At 36.1% G+C, this 20,981-nt stretch overlaps 1 protein-coding gene across 1 annotated transcript in view; it reads left to right on the top strand.

Moving 5' to 3' along the window:
• Window positions 1-964: 964 nt before the first annotated feature.
• Window positions 965-20,981, top strand: part of kdn (citrate synthase) — a 29,849-nt gene continuing 9,832 nt past the window's right edge. The window contains exons 1-5 of the mRNA XM_034983542.2: window positions 965-1,124; window positions 10,406-10,567; window positions 12,539-12,768; window positions 14,730-14,886; window positions 15,284-15,483. Of these exons, the coding sequence (XP_034839433.1) occupies window positions 1,080-1,124; window positions 10,406-10,567; window positions 12,539-12,768; window positions 14,730-14,886; window positions 15,284-15,483 (794 nt within the window). The 5' untranslated portion in view covers window positions 965-1,079. The remainder of the gene's footprint in view (window positions 1,125-10,405; window positions 10,568-12,538; window positions 12,769-14,729; window positions 14,887-15,283; window positions 15,484-20,981) is intronic.

The following is a 20,981-nucleotide window of genomic DNA, read 5'->3' as shown; positions in this document are numbered from 1 at the left end:
TAAATACTACCCTTATATTCAATGTACTCTGTGGTAAATACTATCACTAAAGTCAGTACGACAAGGATCTTGTGACACTTGAATGACATTGACGGGGGGGCGTAGTTGTAGAATAAAGGCTGCCAGCAAATAAAATCTCCTCAATTTTAGGGAATTTATTGAAAATATCAATGTTGATAATCTAATTTTAACCTTGGACAATGAATTACTTCAGCCATTCAAAGGGGTTATACTGCCAACGACATGCTTCCCCTATACAAGGGGTGGAGGAGGAAAATTTCCAATTTCTTAATTTTCCCATTGTTTATACACAATTTCTAGCTTATAAACCTAATTTCAGTCTTCTAGGACTTCAGGAAGTAACTACCTTAGAATATTGATGAGGTGAGAATAGTATACACTGTATACACAGGGACGCAATCGACGTATTTAACATATCAATAAATCTAACCATAAAAGCTAGATAATTGATGCTTTGTATTTTTAATAAGTTTGCTGAGGACACATCCTGAAAGTTTAAGTTTTCTAGCGTCATCCAGACCGAAGCTATGATGGTCAGAAAATATGAAATAATTCAGGGTTTTAACCAGACCGAAGCTATGACGGTCAGAAAAATATGAAATAACTCAGGGGTTTCAGATTTTTCCTTGTAGGTACGTGTGCTTTAAAACCTACCTAGTTACCTGCCCATGATTATACGTAAACGGGAAGTACCCTGTAGCTTTTCTTGACGTACAGGCAGACAGACAACGAAGTGATCATATAAGGGTTCCTTTTTTCCTTTTGAGGGACGTAACCCTACAAACAGTGAATGACAGATTTTTTACTTAGCAAGTAGCAACACCACTAGCAAATAATGAGGTAGGCCTAAAGAACTGGTATTCAAGGCCGAAAAATTAATTTAAAAAAACACTTCTGCTGTCAATGAGCTGTCATGTCATAATTTCCACTCAGTGACTCGTTCGCGAATGCTCGCGAATACGATCAATACCTAGCCGATAGCGAAGTTGAGTCGCACTCGCACGGAAGTGTACTGTGTACCTTGGTTGTATGTTGGTTAGCGCTCGGTGGTTTCAAAAATGGCTCTATTCAGGATCACAGCTTCTAAATTAATTGAAATACAGGTAATTTTATTTCATATTTAATTAATATAGCATTTAGTTGTAGCCTTTCACACAGTTTTCCACAGATTTTATTCATAACCTTCCTTGCCACATATTGAATACGCTGTTCGAAGTTATGTAATGTGATCGTGAATAAAACTATTTTAGGAATAGGTTTACATATATTCATTATTTCCAAGCTTTCCGATCATTCATAAATAAATAGGATTCATTAGCGTCTTGAGGATTTTTCCCGGCATAAGTGAGATGGGTATACCTCTGCCAACTTGAAGTGGATAGATACTGAAACTTGTAGATCTTCCTATTACTTAATAAGTCTGTACTTAATATGATAATTCATTTAACAGCAATTTTAATAGTTTTACTACTTAAGTACTTATTTAAATAATATGCTACAGCATAAAAAACAACATACCACCATAGTTCATACCATACTAAAATAGATACCATAGCCACAAATTAACTTAATTTCATCAAAATATGTTTTTGTCGCCCTTATGCACAAAAATTAGTATTTTTAATAATTTAAGTTTATAAATATAAATTATTATATCTCCATGCAAACAATTTATAAAAATGTTATCTTTTTCATATATTTTCTAATAAGTAGCTAGGTATTGTAGTTAATAAAATGAGTTTTTTAACCTAAATACCTACTCTTTGTGTGCAGTAGTAGTATTGTTATTTGTTAGAAGCATAATGTACAAAAATAATTAATTATGTTGTGTGCCTATGATATTTACAAGCCCTCATTCTTTTAGTTATAATTAAGTATAATTAATTAACCATTAATATCAACAACATACTTCTCCTTAGTCAATTTACCCATGCATTTTATGTTATAATAATGTTGCATGCCATGAGATGTGATAACAGATGCTAAATTTAGAATATTGTGGTCACACTCGTAAGTAATTAATGGTTAATCTTTAACCATAATATCTGTTATCTAAATATATAAAAAGGTGACTGACTGACTAATCTATCAACGCACAGCTTAAACTATGTGTGGGCGGATGTGGCTGAAATTTGGCATGCAGATAGCTATCATGACGGAGGCATCCGCTACGAAAGGATTTTTGAAAATTCAACTCCTAAGGGGTTGAAATAAGCTAATTTAATTATATTTGTTGCTTTTTATCACATAAGGTAGTTTAAACCATTTGACTTTATTATGTAACGGATCTGGCTATTATTAAAATGATCAATGAAATTCAGTCTCGTGTGAAATTAATCAAGAATGCTTTAAAATTATATCTATAAAATTATAATTATAAAGATGATGATGATGATGCCCGCAACAACTGTGTGGGTTTTGGTTTTTGAAAAATCTGGAAACTTTGATTTTCCAGGACCAAAAATAACCAGTCTGTAGGATGTAAGTTAACTCTTTACCAAATTTAATCAAAATCAGTTCAATGGTCATATGATATATAGCTAGTAGACAGGCCGACACTTTCGTATTTTTTATAAATAAATAAAATAAATAAATATTTGTATGGATTGAATGGGTCAATCAATTTCACATTCAATCAGTTTAAATTGTGTTGCAATTGGCACGGATGAAGGCATTTGCAGTTTTTTACTTATTTATTGAAGTACTTGTAACACGTAGCGTCAAGATGGGTCGTCCTATTCTGTATATTCTATATTAATATTATAAAGAGGAAAGATTTATTTTAAATCGATTTTGAACTAACGTGAACTTTGAAACTAATGAACCGATTTTAATAATTCATTCACCATTAGAGAGCTACCCACTATATATCCAGAAGTAACATAGATAAGTAATATATATATATATATATATAGAACAAACATAGTATTCTTGGCACCATTCCACACCAGCATGATTAGAATAGTAATTAGATAAGGCGAGCTTTAAGTTTTATTGTAATATTTTCAAAAAAGTAAAAAAACTAAATAGATATGTATTTATATATAAAATTAGTGTCGTGACTTTAAACTTCAGAAAATATACTATTAGTGTAATTTTATGTAACACACGAACAACTAACAAGAATTAAGTATAACAATAACATATTACATCCACAAACTCTTAGCACTACCTTTTACAGAAATAAAATGTTTCTGGTTAAATACAGGAGATGTGTAACCAGTATAATATTATATTGGTGTTCATTATTCCTGCCTGTATGAAATGTAAAAAATAAATAATCCTAACTACAAAAACTATACCAGTAATAATCCTTATATACAATTAGAATACAACATATTTTTAGCAGTCTCTCAAAGTAGAGTTGTTTTGTGCTGTTGACATAATATAATCAATCCTAGTGAAAATTTACCATTGGATTCTATATCCATACTATACCGTATAAATCCACACTATAAATGCGAAAATGTGTCTGTCTGTCTGCTAACTTTTCACGGTCCATCCGCTTAAGTGATTTTGACGCGTACATAGATAGCTTTCATCCCAGGGTTTTTATAAAACCTAAATCAACCTTAACGATGTCGTAAGCACCATCTATTTGGTACAAATCTAAGCTTACATGCCGGGGATGGTCATAGGATATTTTTTATCTTGAAAACAAAAGAGTTCCTCCGAAAATTTTCAAAAACCTAGATCCACGCGGGCGAAGTCTAGTCTAGTCTCAAGATATATCATCTAGTAGGTATACACTTAATAATTATTGCTTAGAGTCTTCTAAGAAAACACATTAACCTCCATAAAGTCATTAAACATATTGATTAGGATGCATATGCATTAAGCAGCATTCATATATTAGGTGGCACCAGTTGTCGACTATGGCTTCTTTAGACCGTACTTACAGTGGCGTGCACAGGGTTTGAAGCCAGGGTAGGCACTTGTTAAGTAGGAACCTGTTCACTGGCAGGTCATAATGAAAAATATGCATTGAGCTATTACAACTGGGGTAAGCAGTGCATTTATGCCTCTATGACCTGCACGCCACTGCGTACTTAATACATCTGAAACCTTTTAAGAAAACTAGTTTCATTTTTCAACCAAATAGAGCACCGAGCTAAGTCTTCGTTATACGAACACACTTGTTCAAACATCAATGTAATGTAATGGTGTTAACTAAAACCGCTTATGTCTATCATGTGATATTATAATTCTGTGATTGTATATTGCCTTTTAAGTACATGATTAGTTTGCGAGTCTATTCGTTTATCCAACGCGACGTCGGCAAGAACCTATCAACTAGCCAGTGGGCACACAATTTAATTCGTCTAAGCGCGGCCAATAAAATCAAAATCCGGTACTCTTCTTATTATGTAATCTAACCGAGGAATAGCTCGGATAACTCCTATCTACTCGTACACCCAATTTACGCACGTGATATGCTGACATTGAATTCACCTACGTGTTCTTATCGTGGACTATCTTATCAATTGAAATATTCTGGAGCCGTACGTTCAACTGTAATACATAGTTCACCTCTAGTAAATCTAAAAATATAGGCTCGTGGAAATCTGTGTCGGCTAGCTGATCGATTATGTAATGTGCGCCGATTTGGCAAATGCCGGGCTCAATTTGTTTTTCGTTGTACTTTAATTTGTATGTTTAATTACCTACACTGTTTTTTTTAACGATCTCGATTGACCTCCCTAGGTATATTCAATGCATCAACGGCAAAACTATGCTAAAAGTGACTAGCATTGAATTTTGTGCCGGCATCGGTATAAGCCGGATCCAATTGAGTCGGCATTTTAAAATTCAAGTAAATGTGTTGGAAAAGTAGGCCATGCAGCTTGCGTGGACCAAGAGATAAGTAGGATCGGATCACACATCGAATCACGCGAGTGTTTTTCGCGATTAACGTCGTCCCATTACGCAATCCGCAGAAGGTTATTCTTGTTTCAAAGTCGTCCGTAGTAGGTATTTTGGCGCCGATTTTGTTCGTTGCTCTATGACATCACTGCGTTTGCTAATATATTCTACTACACATACCTATACGAATTAAACATAACTGGAGTTAACTGAAGGTGCCTCTTTTGTGTTTTTGCCTTAAACTACTTAGTTGAAAAAAGTAAAAATCTATTTACATAAAGTCCATCTTCAAGGTGACCTGAGGTAAATTTTCGGTGCTACACAAATTTTAGAATAGAATAGAATAAGTTTTTAATCAAGCAAACTTTCACAAGTTCTTTTGAATCGTCAGAATAATTTACCACTGGTTCGGAACTACACTAACTTAGTGTATAGAACTAACTCTGTTGTATTCAAAATAAACAAGTACACATATTCTATAATAAATTAATTAATTTTTAGTTTTTACTGTTTCTGATTAATGAAGTCGGTTATGGTCGAAATTATGTTCTCTTTGGTTCTCTTCACACAGACACGACCCGCGTACTAAGAAATGATTTTCAAAAATTCCACCCGAGCCTCAGAATAAGGACTGTTAGAAGTAGCCCTATTGTGACACTTACTGTTAGAGCGAGATAGCTAAATGCATTTAAGCTCTTGTTAGAACGTGACCAAAATTATTATGTTTTGTCCTTATCACCGTGGCCACTTTTTTTTGTTTGCCAAAATGTATTTGTACGTGAGTATTTGACAAACAACGTGAAGTGTAGAAGGAATGACATTTCACAAGTAAGAAAATCTGCTTGAGCGAGAGGGACTGAGGGGGCCACGGCCACGCTAGTTGCAAACCTGTGACCCGAGCGATCCGTAGGGCGATTGTCTAAAACCTGCATCAATCATTATTACAATCTCAATTGTTGTGATTGGCTGAATTTGTGCGATTCTTGTTGCAACAATGCATTGTAGCCAATAGTGAGCGAGCGTCAACCAATCAGAGGTGATTGCGATCGTGACAGTGTAGCTGTCATTCTCCCGCAATCGCGCAGCTGATTTCTGACATTTTGTCAATTCAACAAGTGTCATAAGTACAGATATGTCATAAGACTGCATTTTAAATATGGCTAAGATTTCGACTGACGAGACCACTTTACTGTTTTCTTTTAATATATATACTTATCTAGATAAAGATATTAAATAGCGAAGGTAAACGACGTCAGTGAACCATACGAATTTGAATTTAAACAGTTCCGGCTAGTTGGCCTTTCCGAAGGGTTTTTTTATATAAGCTTGAGATTTCCTCAAGGAAAGTTGTGGGGAATTTACTGAGGCGATGAGTTGCCATATCCATAGCGTCTGCGCTATGACCTCTTTCTAGACCTCATTAGTTCATAACAGTGACGACTAAGATTCATGTATATAGCTTTGTCTCGTTTTAACTCTGTCTTAAGTCTAAGCTAAGTTAGAGTGCGCTCTATATATCTCACACGTAGAGTCTTGACTTGTCGTACATGCACTTGTGGCACATGCCGTCCTATATGAGATAAACTCATTTCATTTCTTCATAAATCATAGTGGTGTATGAAAACTGCGTTTAAATTTGCGTTTTCCCGCGCATTCTCGACACCTTTACCAACTTCATAGAACCGAAGCGGGATTTCCGCTCAGATTAGCGTTAGTGGCTGGGGTGAACTCTCACCAATACAGCGCGTGTAATTACCGCTACATTATTCCCTAGGTTAAAAACAGAATGATCTCCAATTCCAAAGGGTCAAAGTTAAATAGATATCGATATAGGTACTGTCATAAAATGCTTAGGAATTTGGTGAAGAAGCGTCGTAAGAAATGCTAACTTTTCAATCTGTCGTGCTCAAAACACAATGTTATAAAGATAACTGAATCTTATCTCCACAGTTAACAGTTTTTTAATTTAGATAGTTTAGCTAGTTAGGTAAATAATCACTTACAGATGACATTTCTTTATTTATGTAAAGACCTACTTTTAGATTAGGACTAATCGATCTACTCATAATAAGTAATGACCCAAAAAAAAAACCGTCTTGCAGTAATTTAAGCTTAGAACTCTATTAAATCTATTTTATAGATAAGCTAACTGTCGGAAATAAAACTGATACGATAAACAACAGTAAAAATCATTTAATGTATATAGATCTACTCACTTATGAAGATATGATAGGTCAAATATCACCTTTAAATCGTATGAGTTTGCACCTACGAATTATTTTACATAAAATTGCATATTATCAGATTACCATAGCAAACGCAGTTCATTTACACTGGCAGATGTAGAATGATTTTATTATACTAGATAATGCCCCAGACCTCGCCCGCCTTTTCCAGGATGAGAGCTACGAGAGATCTCGTTGCTCTGACACTCAACAAAATGTTTCGTCAGTAAGCGGTGTACAGAATTCTGTCATAATTTAATAAATTGTTGTTTAGGTTATCGTATTTTAAAATGGCTAAGTACATTTTCACGATTAGCGCATTTGCATCTCTCATAAAACCTTATATTGTACCTACTTGAAAAAAAATATGGAAGTTCTCGGATCTGCGCTTCTTGGGAGCTGCCCCCGAGAACCGTTTGGTGGGAAAAATACCACATAGTTTGACTTCCCCCAGAAAAAAGTAGATCTCAAAATGATAATACAGTCTTCAATATGTATACTTTGATCCCAACGTAGATGGAAGTTGACTAATGAACTGGTTTTTGGAATAATCCGTGGGTGATTTGAAATTCAAATTAGATACAATAGCATATCTACTATAATGCCTTTTCTTTTAAATCATAACATAAGTAATAGTTTAAGGTTTTCACAAGACCCTTTTCCCAGAACTAAAAATACTAGCTAAGAGCTACGAAAATGAAGCCATTCTCTTCGTTGGTGTCACACGCATCCTTCAATATGATTTCTCGCCAAGGATCAATGGCTTGTAGAGGGCTTACACCCAGGGTAGGTAGGGTTGACGTAGTTGCTGTCAAATTAGACCTAGATCTGATTTTTATATTTTATTTTTATGCATCATAGTTTTTGAGTTATCGTGCAAAATGTCGAAAAAATACGACTGAATTACGGAACCCTCGTTGCGCGAGCCTGACTCGCACTTGGCCGGTTTTCTTATTTTTAATGTATAGCTATTAGTGTATTAATGTAGTAACTCCTCATCCAATGAAAACTCGGCTATCTTGCCCTACGCTGTTTGTCCAAAGTCAAACGTTCATCTCTATCATCAGAATTTTGTCACCGTGTTTTTAAAAAATTACCTACTCTCAATGTCGACCTCTTACCTCTATCATCTGAGATGACCAGTGGTACTATAATCATCTATTGTCATCCAAACTACACGTGCTTATAAAATTCTAACTCAATCCGACAACTCGAAGTTGCCGTAAAATCAGTTACCAATTTCGGTAGAGTGACAACATAGAACAAGTCGACATAATAAAACTTTTAAAAATTGAACTAAATTAAATAAGCATAGATCAAATGGACTATAAAGTCAGCGACATATTATACGTGCACTAACAAAGTCAATAATATTGAACTCTGGCCCGCAGCTGACCTCAGATCAACTTTGATTAACCATCGCCCATCGTTCGTGTGGTGATTGTTTGATTGAACTGTCGACTCGATGTCATCGCGTTTCAATTGGTCTTCAAATTAAATTGGCTTCGATTAATAATGGCTTTATCGATTTAATTGAGATCATAGTTGGCTTTTCTGTCTAATTTATAATAGAGCTAGCTGACGCCCGCGATTTTGTACGCGTGGATTTAGGTTTTTTTAGAAATCCCGTGGGAACTTTTTGACTCTCCGTGATTAAAAGTAACCTATGTCCGTCTCCAGAATTCTCATCCTGGAGACGGGAACTCTGATTTTCCGGGACAAAGAGTAGGTACCTTATGTCCGTTCCTAACATGGGCCGAAAATAGCTAAACAGCCAGATATATACAGTTTCGCATTTTTAATATTAGTGTGGTCTGTGGGCGGATTATGTATGACGTATATAAACCTTAAGATCGCGAGTACCGTGAACCCCGGACCTCCCGAATAAGAGGCCGTAGTCTTAACCACTAGGCTATTAAGGCATCACTACATCTATAGATATGTGTAAAATAATTACAAAACCCGTAGTTTGTAGTGGCTCCAACAAGGTATAATAACTTTGAGCAAGGTCAAGTAAATCGTGTGTTTTACTATGACCATGAAATGATTTCCAATAATACAAATACCTACTTATGTAATACTTATGAACGTGTTAATACGTTACCGAGAACTTTTCCGTCTAGATCATAGATCCATACTAATATTATAAATGCGAAAGTGTGTCTGTCTGTCTGCTAGCCTTTCATGGCCCATCTGTTCACCCGATTTTGACGAAATTTGGAACAGAGATTGGATGGCCGGGGAAGGACATAGGATACTTTTTATCCCGAAAAAGCAAAGAGTTCTCACGGGATTTTTAAAAACCTAAATCCACGCGGACGAAGTCGCGGGCATCATCTAGTAGTTTCTAGTTCCTTATAATTCCGTTCAGTCCATCTGTTGCGTTTCTTATTTCTTATTAAGGCGCCTTCCAAATTGTTTGTGTAGTAGGTACTTATTATAAAAGTGTAGATAGAGTTCAGCAGAATACAATAAAATATTCATCGTTGCGAGGGCATAGTCGTTGAGTCACTGTTAGTTTCTGTTCCTAAGGGAAAACGAGCCCGCCATGTTGAATAATTTCCTTCCAAGATTAACAAACAGCCAAGTGATGTTTTCACCTAATTTTTTTTTATTTGTATGCGCTTCGCAAATAAAAGTTAGATATGAAAGTGGCACAAGGTAAAAACTGTATAATTGCAGGTCTGATAAAAATGCTGTAGGCATAGCTGACTATATTACTTCGTGTCAATTCAAGATGTTATTCAAACTGATCCGATGGTTTCTTGCCATGACACATTAAAGAAGATTAGCATAAGTATCGTTTAATATAATATAAAGGATCACTTAATGTTTTTAAAGAACACACTACTTTCACCGACCATAATTTCACGAAGATACGAGCCAACAAATATCACTTTGCATATCCAATGGCGTCATCGGAAGCCAAATATTGCGGGCAATCAACAATCCAAACGGTCGATAATCGACACCTATTCGATTCGATTTTATAAGTAGTTCATATCGTTATAAAACATCATATCAAAATAGTAAATGTATAAAAACTCCAAAATTGTTTGGAATTTGTTTATTAAAAACTTGTTACTCTATAATAGTTGCCGCTTAGTTATGCTTACTTTATTATAAATCTGTACCTAAACATTAAATTATGTTTAGATACAGATGTTAAAAGTAAATAAAGTGCTTTTGCAATAAGCATTTATCGTGCCGGCATTTGTTTAGCTCAAATGTATTATTACGGACTAATGCTAAAAATATTCTTAATAGATTATTTTACCATTTTCTTTGTCCCACAGAAAGCATGCCCGACCGCATCTATCCTGCTGAGAGGTCTCAGTGCGGAGCAGACCAATCTGAAAAGCATCCTCCAAGAAAAGATCCCGAAAGAGCAAGAAAAGATCCGCGAGTTCCGGAAGAAACATGGATCTACCAAAGTCGGTGAAGTCACAGTTGACATGGTGAGTAGGATATTTGACACACAACACTACGATATTGGTGAAAAATTAAGATTTAAGGTGACGCAGTACGCTCAACCGAATCTGTTTGCTTTTCACTTGATATTGTATGAGAAAGGTGAGAGGCACGATGATTTTCACTGAAATCAAAGGTTTAGGAAAAGTATTTCTGAGAAAAAACTACTGAGTTTATGTTTGCAAAGTATAGTTATTTCAACTAATGAATAAATAAACTATGTCTATTGTTAAATTTCTGTAGAATTTTCATACCCCTAATCTTATTTATTTACATCCAAAGTTGTCATAAATTTAGTGTTAAAATAGGAATAATTTGAGGCTCGTAACTTTGAAATCAATATTTTTTCAATGTTTCATATATCAATAAACCTAGATAATGACAAGATTAATCGATATAATACTTCGTTTTGAGCGTGCAGTATCAAATAATGTAGTAATTACCCTCCTACGTTTGTGTGAAGAAAGCACCGTCCTGAGCCCTCTACGAATAATAAACTCGAATCACCATTGTTCTTGAAATGTTCAGCCATAATAATTCTATTATTCTGGATGCCGTTTCGTGTCGACTTCAAGTGATTAACTGAAATTAGATGAAGTCTAATTTAAAAGTGTGACGAGTTTTCAGACAAATTGCAAATGACCTTAAAATGTCCCGATTACTTACTTATGCACAAGGAAAATGCTGGGTTATGAAGGCAGGAACGTTTTTATCGCTAAAATAACCTCTGTTTTTAAAAATATACAATGTGCACATTAACTTTATAAGGATGCCATGGGGTCAAGGTTACCTACATTGGAACGTTTGCTAACTATCGTCCTTCTAACTGGAATCAAATGGAGCTATAGCACAGTTCACGACCGTTAATTCTAACAAAACGCCTAAGCTTCGACGTCACTGGCAGGCATCAAATGTTAGTACATTTTACGCTAGGTAGCCCTAAAGTAGCCTTATTTTCCTTAGGTTTCACGTCACCATAGCATAATATTTGACATTTGGTCGATTCAAGATCAAATAGAGGGTCCTCTCACTCTAGTTCACTCTGCTCGAGTTCACTCTAAATACTATATATATTTAAAGTCCTCGGTATTTTGTAACCATCTATTGTATGTTTAAAAATTAGAATGCAAGGTTTGCAACAGGAGTCATGTATTCTGAATTTATAAAAAAAACTGACTGACTAGCTTCGCTCGGATGGAATCAAGGAAATTGGCGTGGGAGTGGAATTTCCAAAAATTCTGAAATACCTACTTCTTAATTTGTAACCGAAAACACAAATACCAATTTTATTGAGAATAACTTGAAAAATGACGGACTTTCATCCCCTCTTTAACGCCGTGGTAGTAATATTTTCAAAAATCATAAAATACACCTTTTTTATTTTTAACCGAAAGCTTGAATACCAATTTTCATCTATGAAACTTTAAAAATGATGGACTTTCATACAGACTTCCATCCCCTACAGGGATTGAACTTCCAAACATCCTTTCTTAGTGTTAGTTATATATATAGAAGATTGACCCTCCAGAATCCATTGAGTCGTAACAGACATGGCCTGGTAATTCTGCCTGGTGTTCTTTCTTTCAAACTCCCTCAACTGTTTCTCTTCTTGGATCTGTGTCAAGCTCACTTGTTTGGCTGTATCTCGGACTGTTATTTCTCCGGCTGTTACTACTCATGATAGCGTCAACAGATCAAATTATTCTACGTTCCACAGTCACGCATCATGCTTCGTTGGTTCTCCTCGGCTAAATTTTGGTTGGATGACAATAGAGCAAATTTGCTAGTAGCCTAGTACACAATCCCCAAACTAAACTGACAGGTCTAAAATATAATAATGCTATCCTTATCCGAATGAAAAATTGACTTTTTTTTTTACTTCAATTTCAGGAACTTCGTAACCTTGCTGAGTCCGTGTATAGTGAATAGTCATAACATGAACTTTATTTCTCCAACAGATGTACGGTGGCATGCGTGGCATCAAAGGCTTGGTATGGGAAACTTCAGTGTTAGACCCAGATGAGGGCATCCGTTTCCGTGGACTCTCTATACCCGAGTGCCAACAGCAACTGCCCAAAGCCAAGGGGGGGCAGGAACCCTTGCCAGAAGGTCTCTTCTGGCTCCTTGTAACAGGCGACATTCCCACCGAAGCACAGGCTAAAGCTCTATCTAAAGAGTGGGCACAGAGGTAAGAAACTTTTAACATGCAACTTTTTTATAAATCACTAGTTATGCACTTTACTGCAATCTGTGCTAATAGTACTCTGCGAACGTTCAAGTACGCCAAGTAGATGTATATTTGGCCCGAAGGATGCTAGACCCGAAGTTTGTTTCGTCATCATCATCATTTCAGCTTGCAGACGTCCACTGCTAAACATATGTAGGCTGCACGCACACCGCCCACACAACCACATCCGGTTCTCGTCATCTTCTTTATACCATACTGGAGGGTGCCCCCACACTACGCTTACTTATTAGCTGTCTCTACTCTAGAACTTTCATTTCAAATCTTATTCTTACGAGTGTGTCCTAACATAGCCCTCTCCATAGCTCGCTGAACAACTTTAAATTGGTAGATCAAGCCCCTTGCCAGTGTCCACGCTTCAGCGCCATAAGTGAAAAGAAATATCGTTTAGAAACTTTTAAAAAGGCTGAGTTCTTGTGATATCACCTTCCTGTCTCATCCTGAATTTTCCCCTGATTAGATTAGAGAATAAGTCCTGATTTGAACTTGTTTTTCCTTTACATTTACTTGTTTATCACAAATCTTGGGAACGAAAAAATCTTGCGACGACGATATTATGACTCACATACACTTGTCCAATTTGTAGTCATCACCGTAATAAAATAATGCAAGATCAAAACAATTTGATACGACCAGTACCCCTAGTAGGAGTTTGCATGATGCACATCTCGAAATCTTTGATGGTGTTTGTGTTTCGATACTAAGAATTAAATATTTTGTGACATAAAAATCTTTCTATACTTCTGTTATTATAAGACGTTTAGCGACTGTAGTTCTATCGCGAAAACAAGGAACTGTAAGGTTAATATGCTGATATGAAACAGATAAATATGTAAGGTATACGATACGCACTGTCTTACTTTTTGTACGTGTTTAGTACGAAAAGCAAGCAATACACTCGACGCACGTTTCACTCTGACTCCAGAGCATCCTCAGCAGAGCAGTTTCAGCGGATCATGGTAAATTAAGCTTATATGTAGTTCCTTGTTTCATGGACTTCCGCAAAGTGACGTCTACTTCTTTACACATCGAGTTTCTTTTTCGACTACTATATAAACTCGTGCTAAGGTTACTTGAATGACCGAGTTAATTTAAGGCTCGTGCATACACACGATGTCTCGTAAGGCATCCGCTTGTTTATAGTTTGTTGTACGTTTTCCACGAAGTAGATTGAAGACATAAGAGACAACGACTCAGCACACATTTCACGTTACATAAATAGGTAATGCGACCTAAGTGTTAAATAGCATGTACGTTACACAGGTTTGCATTAATGTAGAAGATACGTAGTTTGTAATAGAGAGAGAGCCAGCGCGTGCAAGACCTTGTTTATTTTATAAAAGCTGAAAGTTTCTCTGCGTATTGGGTTCAACACTGGGAGGAACGATTGTTTGGATGTTTGTTTAGATCATGGATCATAACAGGTAATACAGGTGTAAAAAACTCTACGTAAAAGTATTAAAAGGTTATTTTTGTATATTTTCTTCGGAATAGTATTAGAAATCACGTCATGCATTGCCAGACAATCAGTGTCATGGCAACTGCCTGCCAGACACCCTTAAACTTTTAATCTTCAAGGGTGTCTGGTAGGGGGTTGCCATGATACTAAGTGTTTGGTAATGCATGACGTGATTTCTACATTCTAAGGTGTAAAAAATCTTACGTCAAAGTATAAACCGGTTTTCTCCCAAAACCACCATGATCCAAACGAACGTTCCTTCCAGTGTTGCAGACAATACGCAAAGAAACTTTCTTCTAAGATAAAGTATCGAAAGTCTGGAACGCACTGGCTCTTAGGCCATAACACAAATATTTGAAACGTGAAACGTGACAGATTGACAATCAAAAAGTGAAAAATGATACTCAATTTGAATAAATGATTTGATTTTGATTTTTTTCCACAGGGCTGAACTCCCGGCCCATGTAGTGACAATGCTAAACAACATGCCCAGCAAACTGCATCCTATGTCGCAATTCTCGGCCGCAGTGACAGCCCTAAACAGCGAGTCCAAGTTCGCACAGGCTTACAGCGAAGGCGTACACAAGTCCAAATACTGGGAGGTTAGTATCAGACCTTATAGCTTCACAAATAATTTTTTTAAGTGAAAACTTCTTGAGGTGCGTTGGGCGATGGTGGAATGGGTAAAAATTTCAAGATTGATTAAAGTCTAAAAATTGCAACCAAACCAAAAGAATTAATATGAATAAGTTATTATAACATAATTCCATGATTCAATAGTTTGCCAATAAAAATTGAACTTTATTCCTCATTAAATAGAGTGATTTTTGTTTATTTATCATTGATGCTGTTATTAATTGTATTGGAGGCACATGTCTTCATTAAACAGCTTCGTTGGTGGCAACTAGCGACAATGTACGGTTCGTTTTCGAATCTCTGCTCTGCAATCTGCACTAGCCAATACGGCTCCCATTAATATTTCTGTTATTATTTCAACAGTACGTTTACGAAGACACAATGAACCTAATCGCCAAACTACCAGTGGTAGCTGCTACCATTTACCGCAACACATACCGCGACGGCAAAGGAATCGGTGCCATTGACGACAGCAAGGACTGGTCCGCCAACTACTGCAATATGCTCGGTTTCGACGACCCGCAGTTCACGGAACTCATGAGGCTCTACCTTACCATTCACAGGTAAGTTTCAAATATAAGCCAACGCTGTTTCTAATTTTCCCTCCGACTAAGCGTAAAGCCTGTGCCCTAGCACAGGCTTTACGCTTAGTCGTACCTACTCCTAAGTAGGTACGACAATATTAGTAGGTACGGATTTCAGTCCGCTCCTTTAAACGTTGAGCTATCGAGGCTCTATGAGTAAAATTTTCAAAATTAGCCTTTTTATTGAGATATAGGGTTGCGCCTGCCTGATGACAATAATGCCTGAGAAACGGAACAATAATGAAGTCTAGGTTGGAGGCCCGAGCGCGCTTGCCTACAAGATGCCTATTCACTCTTGCCTTGAAGGTATTCACTAACATTTCTTCCAATTATGAGCTCAAAGTAAACTAAAGATAAGATAAGATAAGGTAAATTTTACCTTAACTTTAAAATGATACAACAGTTAAGATGAAAGCTGCTTATTTATCTTTGAACCTTATTTTTCCCAGGGGATTTTATATTCTATAAATTGTTTTTGGAATCCTATTAGGTAAATTTAAATGATAGGCTTATCTTCGTTTTACACCTGTCATTGCAAAGTTTTAACTATAGCCTTTTTAACTTTACTAACGACAAATTTACTAATGTAAACACTTATAATTACATTTGCGTTAGTAATTTTGTTGTCAATTAAATACGTGAGCTACTTACGTGAGTGAAACTTATGGGTGTAATCGCGGCCTAACAATTAAAAAACCGGCTAAGTGCGAGTCAGGCTCGCGCAATGAGGGTTCCGCACCACAGTCGTATTTTTTCGTCATTTTGCACGATAATTCAAAAACTATGATGCATAAAAATAAACAAAAATCAGTTTTAGAATGTACAGGTTAAGACCTTTCATAATATGATACCCCACTAGATATCGTCACTCACTTCGAAAGTTGAAAATACTAATTATTAGTTCATGATAACAATTTTTTTTTTGTGTGATCTAACCCTAAATTCACGGTTTTCAGATTTTTCTTCAAATGTCAGCTATAAGATCTACCTACCTGCCAAATTTCATGATTCTAGGTCAACGGGAAGTACCCTGTAGGTTTCTTGACAGACAGACAGACAACAAAGTGATCTTATAAGGGTTCCGTTTTTCCTTTTGAGGTACGGAACCCTAAAAAATTATGTATTTTTCAACATTAAAACCTTAGTAAATACTAATTTATTCTAATTAGTTTTTAATTTTCTTACAATTTATTTAAATTACTTCCATGTACTTAATTTTATTGTACTCTGCAATCGTTAGTCTTATATTTGAAGGTCACTGGGCGGAAATGTGTATAACCTTCTTGAAGATACTTTATTGCCTTTTAATTTATACTAGCTTATGCTCACGACTTCGTCCGCGTAGATTACACAAATTTCAAACCCCTATTTCATCCCCTTAGGTGTTGATTTTCAAAAATCCTTTCTTAGCGGATGCCTACGTCATATTAGCTATCTGCATGCCAAATTTCAGCCTGATCCGTCCAGTAGTTTGAGCTGTGCGTTGATAGTCAGTCAGTCAGTCACCTTTTCCTTTTATATATTTTGATTCATTCAGTTAGATAAGAAAATAGAATAACTAGATGGTGCCCACATCTTCATTCAAGCGGATTTAGGTTTTTAAAAATCCCAGGAACTCTTTGATTTAGCGTGATAAAAAAGCTAGCCTATGTCCATCCCCGGGATGCAAACTTTCTTTGTACCGTTCGTCAAAATCGATTAAACGGATGGGCAGATCCGTTTAATCGATTTTGGCTCCTGAAAAGATACCAGACAGACAGACACACTTTCACATTAATGTATGGATTATCCATACTAATATTATAAATGCGAAAGTGTGTCTGTCTGTCTGTCTGCTAGCCTTTCACGGCTCAACCCTTTAACCGATTTTGACGAAATTTGGTACAAAGTTAGCTTATATCCCGGGGAAGCAGTGGCGTGCACAGGCCCGGAGCCCCGGGTATGCATGGGGAATGCATCGCAAAAAAAAATTAAAAAATTAAAAAAAAAAAAAATTAAATTAAAAAAAAAAATTGATTGATGATACATACTACTTTAAGCCGTGATAGCCTAGTGGTTATGACGTCCGCCTTCTAATCGGTGGTCGAGGGTTCGATTCCGGGCACGCACCTCTTACTTTTCGGAGTTATGTGCGTTTTAAGTAATTAAATATCACTCGCTTTAACGGTGAAGGAAAACATCGTGAGGAAACCTGCATGCCTGAGAGTACTCTATAATGTTCTTAAAGGTGTGTGAAGTATTCCTTTGCGAATAATTTCTAATTTTACGTTAAAGCGAAAAGAAACAAAGTTTTGTCTAAGTACCTTTTGTAAACACACAGCGCCATCACAAACTTCACATGAATAAACTTCCATTTTCCAAATAAGTAATAAGTATTCTATAAATAAACCTTTATACACACTTTTAAAATCACAAAACTAACTGGATTTTATTTACTTCACGTAGTTATATCCACAAAAACTCTATTTTTCACCAAAAAAAAACAAAACACTGCACATTGAACGATTAGAAACAAACAAGATGGAGTAATAAGAGATTTTTATGCCAAAATATACCAAAAATCTCCTTAAAAATTGAATTATTCATAAAAGCTATTATTTATTTTGCAGGAAATAGTATTTAATTTTTAAAGAACGATTGCAATTATCAATAAAAGGCATAATGCTTTTAAATCTTTTATTCTTTTAAATAGTACGACTTTTGGTTTATTTATTTGAATTTACGTTAGAAACATAAACTGGCAAGCTTTATCTTAGAATCTAAACCGTACTCAAATTTATGGAAAATAATATCAATAAATTAATTAAATTGAAAAAGTATAGAATTATAATAAATATAGCTACTTATTTTGATTGTACTAGATTAAAAACTCATGTACTTACGAATTTAAACTCTGCGCGGTATTGAACTCTCTTGTGATTGGACAGAAGTCGTGCTTATTTCGCCCGTCAAAAAGGGGTCATTTGACGCACACATTAACAAATTCTAGGAGAAATGTCTCACACATCTAGACCGTAGAGTTGCGTAATATTACTATACGTGTAAGCGTGGATGTGTGAGTAAAAGCACAACTGGATTTTGCCTCTGATGACGCGTCTCGTCGTCCGAGTCATGGGAGAGGACTGATAGTACCGATAGATGGCGTTCACTCAAGGTTCATCGGCTAATGGGCTAAGCTTACACCTACCGCGACCGTGATTGTGATAGTGCTATAATTTTATTGCAAGGCGCGGCGAGCTATTTGATGAATTTTCAATTCTTTTTAAAAAAGATTCCAATCATTTGTAGATTCAAAATGCCAGAGCTTTACCAGAGTAAGCCAGGGTATGCTGAGCTTTTAAGCTTATATACTTTGCACGCCACTGCGGGGAAGGACATAGGCTACTTTTTTATCCCGGAAAATTAAAGAGTTCCCACGGGATTTCAAAAAACACGAATCCACGCGGACGAGGTCGCGGGCATCATCTAGTAATAAAATAAAGATTAAAACGGCTGAAGAATTCAACGATTACTATAATTTATTTAAAGAATTTTCTGTGAATATAACTATGATGTATTCTTTTACGTAACCTTTTGTCTTTGTAACCGTGAACGGTGACGTCATTTAACGAAGTCATGCGACAACGTGACAGTCGTGGCCAGCGATTTATTGTCTTTTGTAGTCATTGACTTATATACTCGTAAGGACAGGGCCATTGAACAAGCAAAATGGCACCGATTCGTTGGTCCTAAAATATTTATTTAGCACCAATGCAACCTCAGTGACGTCTGGAATTCAAACGGGTCGTTCATTAGTATCTAAGAGGTGGCGCTGATTTATTTGGTTCCAAAACCGTGAAAAATTTCGTTCGCTTGGGCATATCTTGTCATTTATATCGATGTTTGTAGTTCATTACATTTTCCTCCTAAATTCTGAAACCCGTGAGTCTGTCCACATGAATTCCGTTATTTATAGACCGTTGCAATTACTCAAAATTCTTTCTTAGTGAGGCTCTACGTTACATATAGTACCTACATGAAAAATCTCATGGTTCTAGACCTAGCGATTTATCAGTACCCTTATTATAAATGCGAAAGTGTGTTTGTTTGTCCTTGAATCACGTCGTAACAGTGCAACGGATTGACGTGATTTTTTGCATGTGTATAGATAAAGACCTGGACAGTGACATAAGCTACTTTTTATCCCGAAAAATCAAAGAATTCCCACGGGATTTTGTAAAAACCTAACCACGCGGACGAAGTCGCGGGCATCAGCTAGTTTTACATTATAATGCCGCTTTATACTTTAACAAGCTTATTCCCGCTACTTCGTCCGTGTGGACTACGCAAATTTCAAACCCCTACTTTACCCCCTCAGAGTTTGAACTTTCAAAATATAAGTAATCTTTTCTTAGCGAATGTCTACGCATAATAGCTATCTGCACGCATATTTCAGCCCGATCCGTCCATTACTTTGAGCTGTGCGTTTATAGATCCGTCAGTCAGCTTTTCCTTTTAATATATAGATATTAAAGACTACTCAAGACATATTAATAAATTTTTGGTGTGTACCTAATATATTTATATGATGCATGCTATATTATATTATGATGCACTGCGAAATATTTGATTTTTACATTATACAATCCGTTTCTCGTAAAAAGACCGCTGGCTGATAGTAGAAGGGATATATTATCTGGGTATGGGTACTATGGGTATATGGTTTTACTGATCTTACCTTCAAGCCAGCCAATTAAGGGTTGACTGAACAAATTAATACGAGCTGTATAGATGGATAAATCGCTTACTGCGCAGGTACAATGTCATTTTACGTGAAACGAACTGTGTCTACCTATTTGTCATTTTCTGTTTGATGTCGCTAATCTTTGCAATGTGCTAGTTGACCCCATCTCCATCCTTGCAACTTGCACGTATTGTTTACACGTCTGCCATGTGCGAATTTGTTGCGCTTGAACTGGCCTCGCCGTGAAATACCATTTTTTAGGGTTCCGTTATACAAGGAATCGTTATAGTTTCGTCCAGTCTGTCGATCCGTCTATCCCTCTATCACAGCCATTTTAACTATAAGATTTGTAAAGATTTTAAATTATAAGAGCTGTAAGATTAAAAATTTTCCAATGACGAGTTTTTATCAACTAGCAATTAGCCCACGTAACACGTACGTATGTATGCGCGTTGTCTGACACTCAAATGACTAGTTCTTTTTTCTCCAGGACTGTTAGAAATAGCTATGTGACGTCACAACGCATTCCCCACCTCTCCGTATGTGTGGGTGTTGTGTATAGCGTATCGTTATGAGAATACACGTGTCAACGCGTAGAATATTACTGCTTACTATGCGTTTCAAATGAGAAGACCATCGGCATAATACTATGTAACTCTTATTCATATTAAACGTTTAGCAACATGATTTCTTCTTGGTTCGTATATTTTTAAAGAAAACAGATACAAAAATAAAACTACTGCGTAATTTGGTT

Source organism: Maniola hyperantus, chromosome Z, assembly GCF_902806685.2.
Source record: "Maniola hyperantus chromosome Z, iAphHyp1.2, whole genome shotgun sequence".
In the NCBI taxonomy this organism is placed as follows: domain Eukaryota; kingdom Metazoa; phylum Arthropoda; class Insecta; order Lepidoptera; family Nymphalidae; genus Maniola; species Maniola hyperantus.
This window is presented reverse-complemented; position numbering and strand designations above follow the sequence as displayed.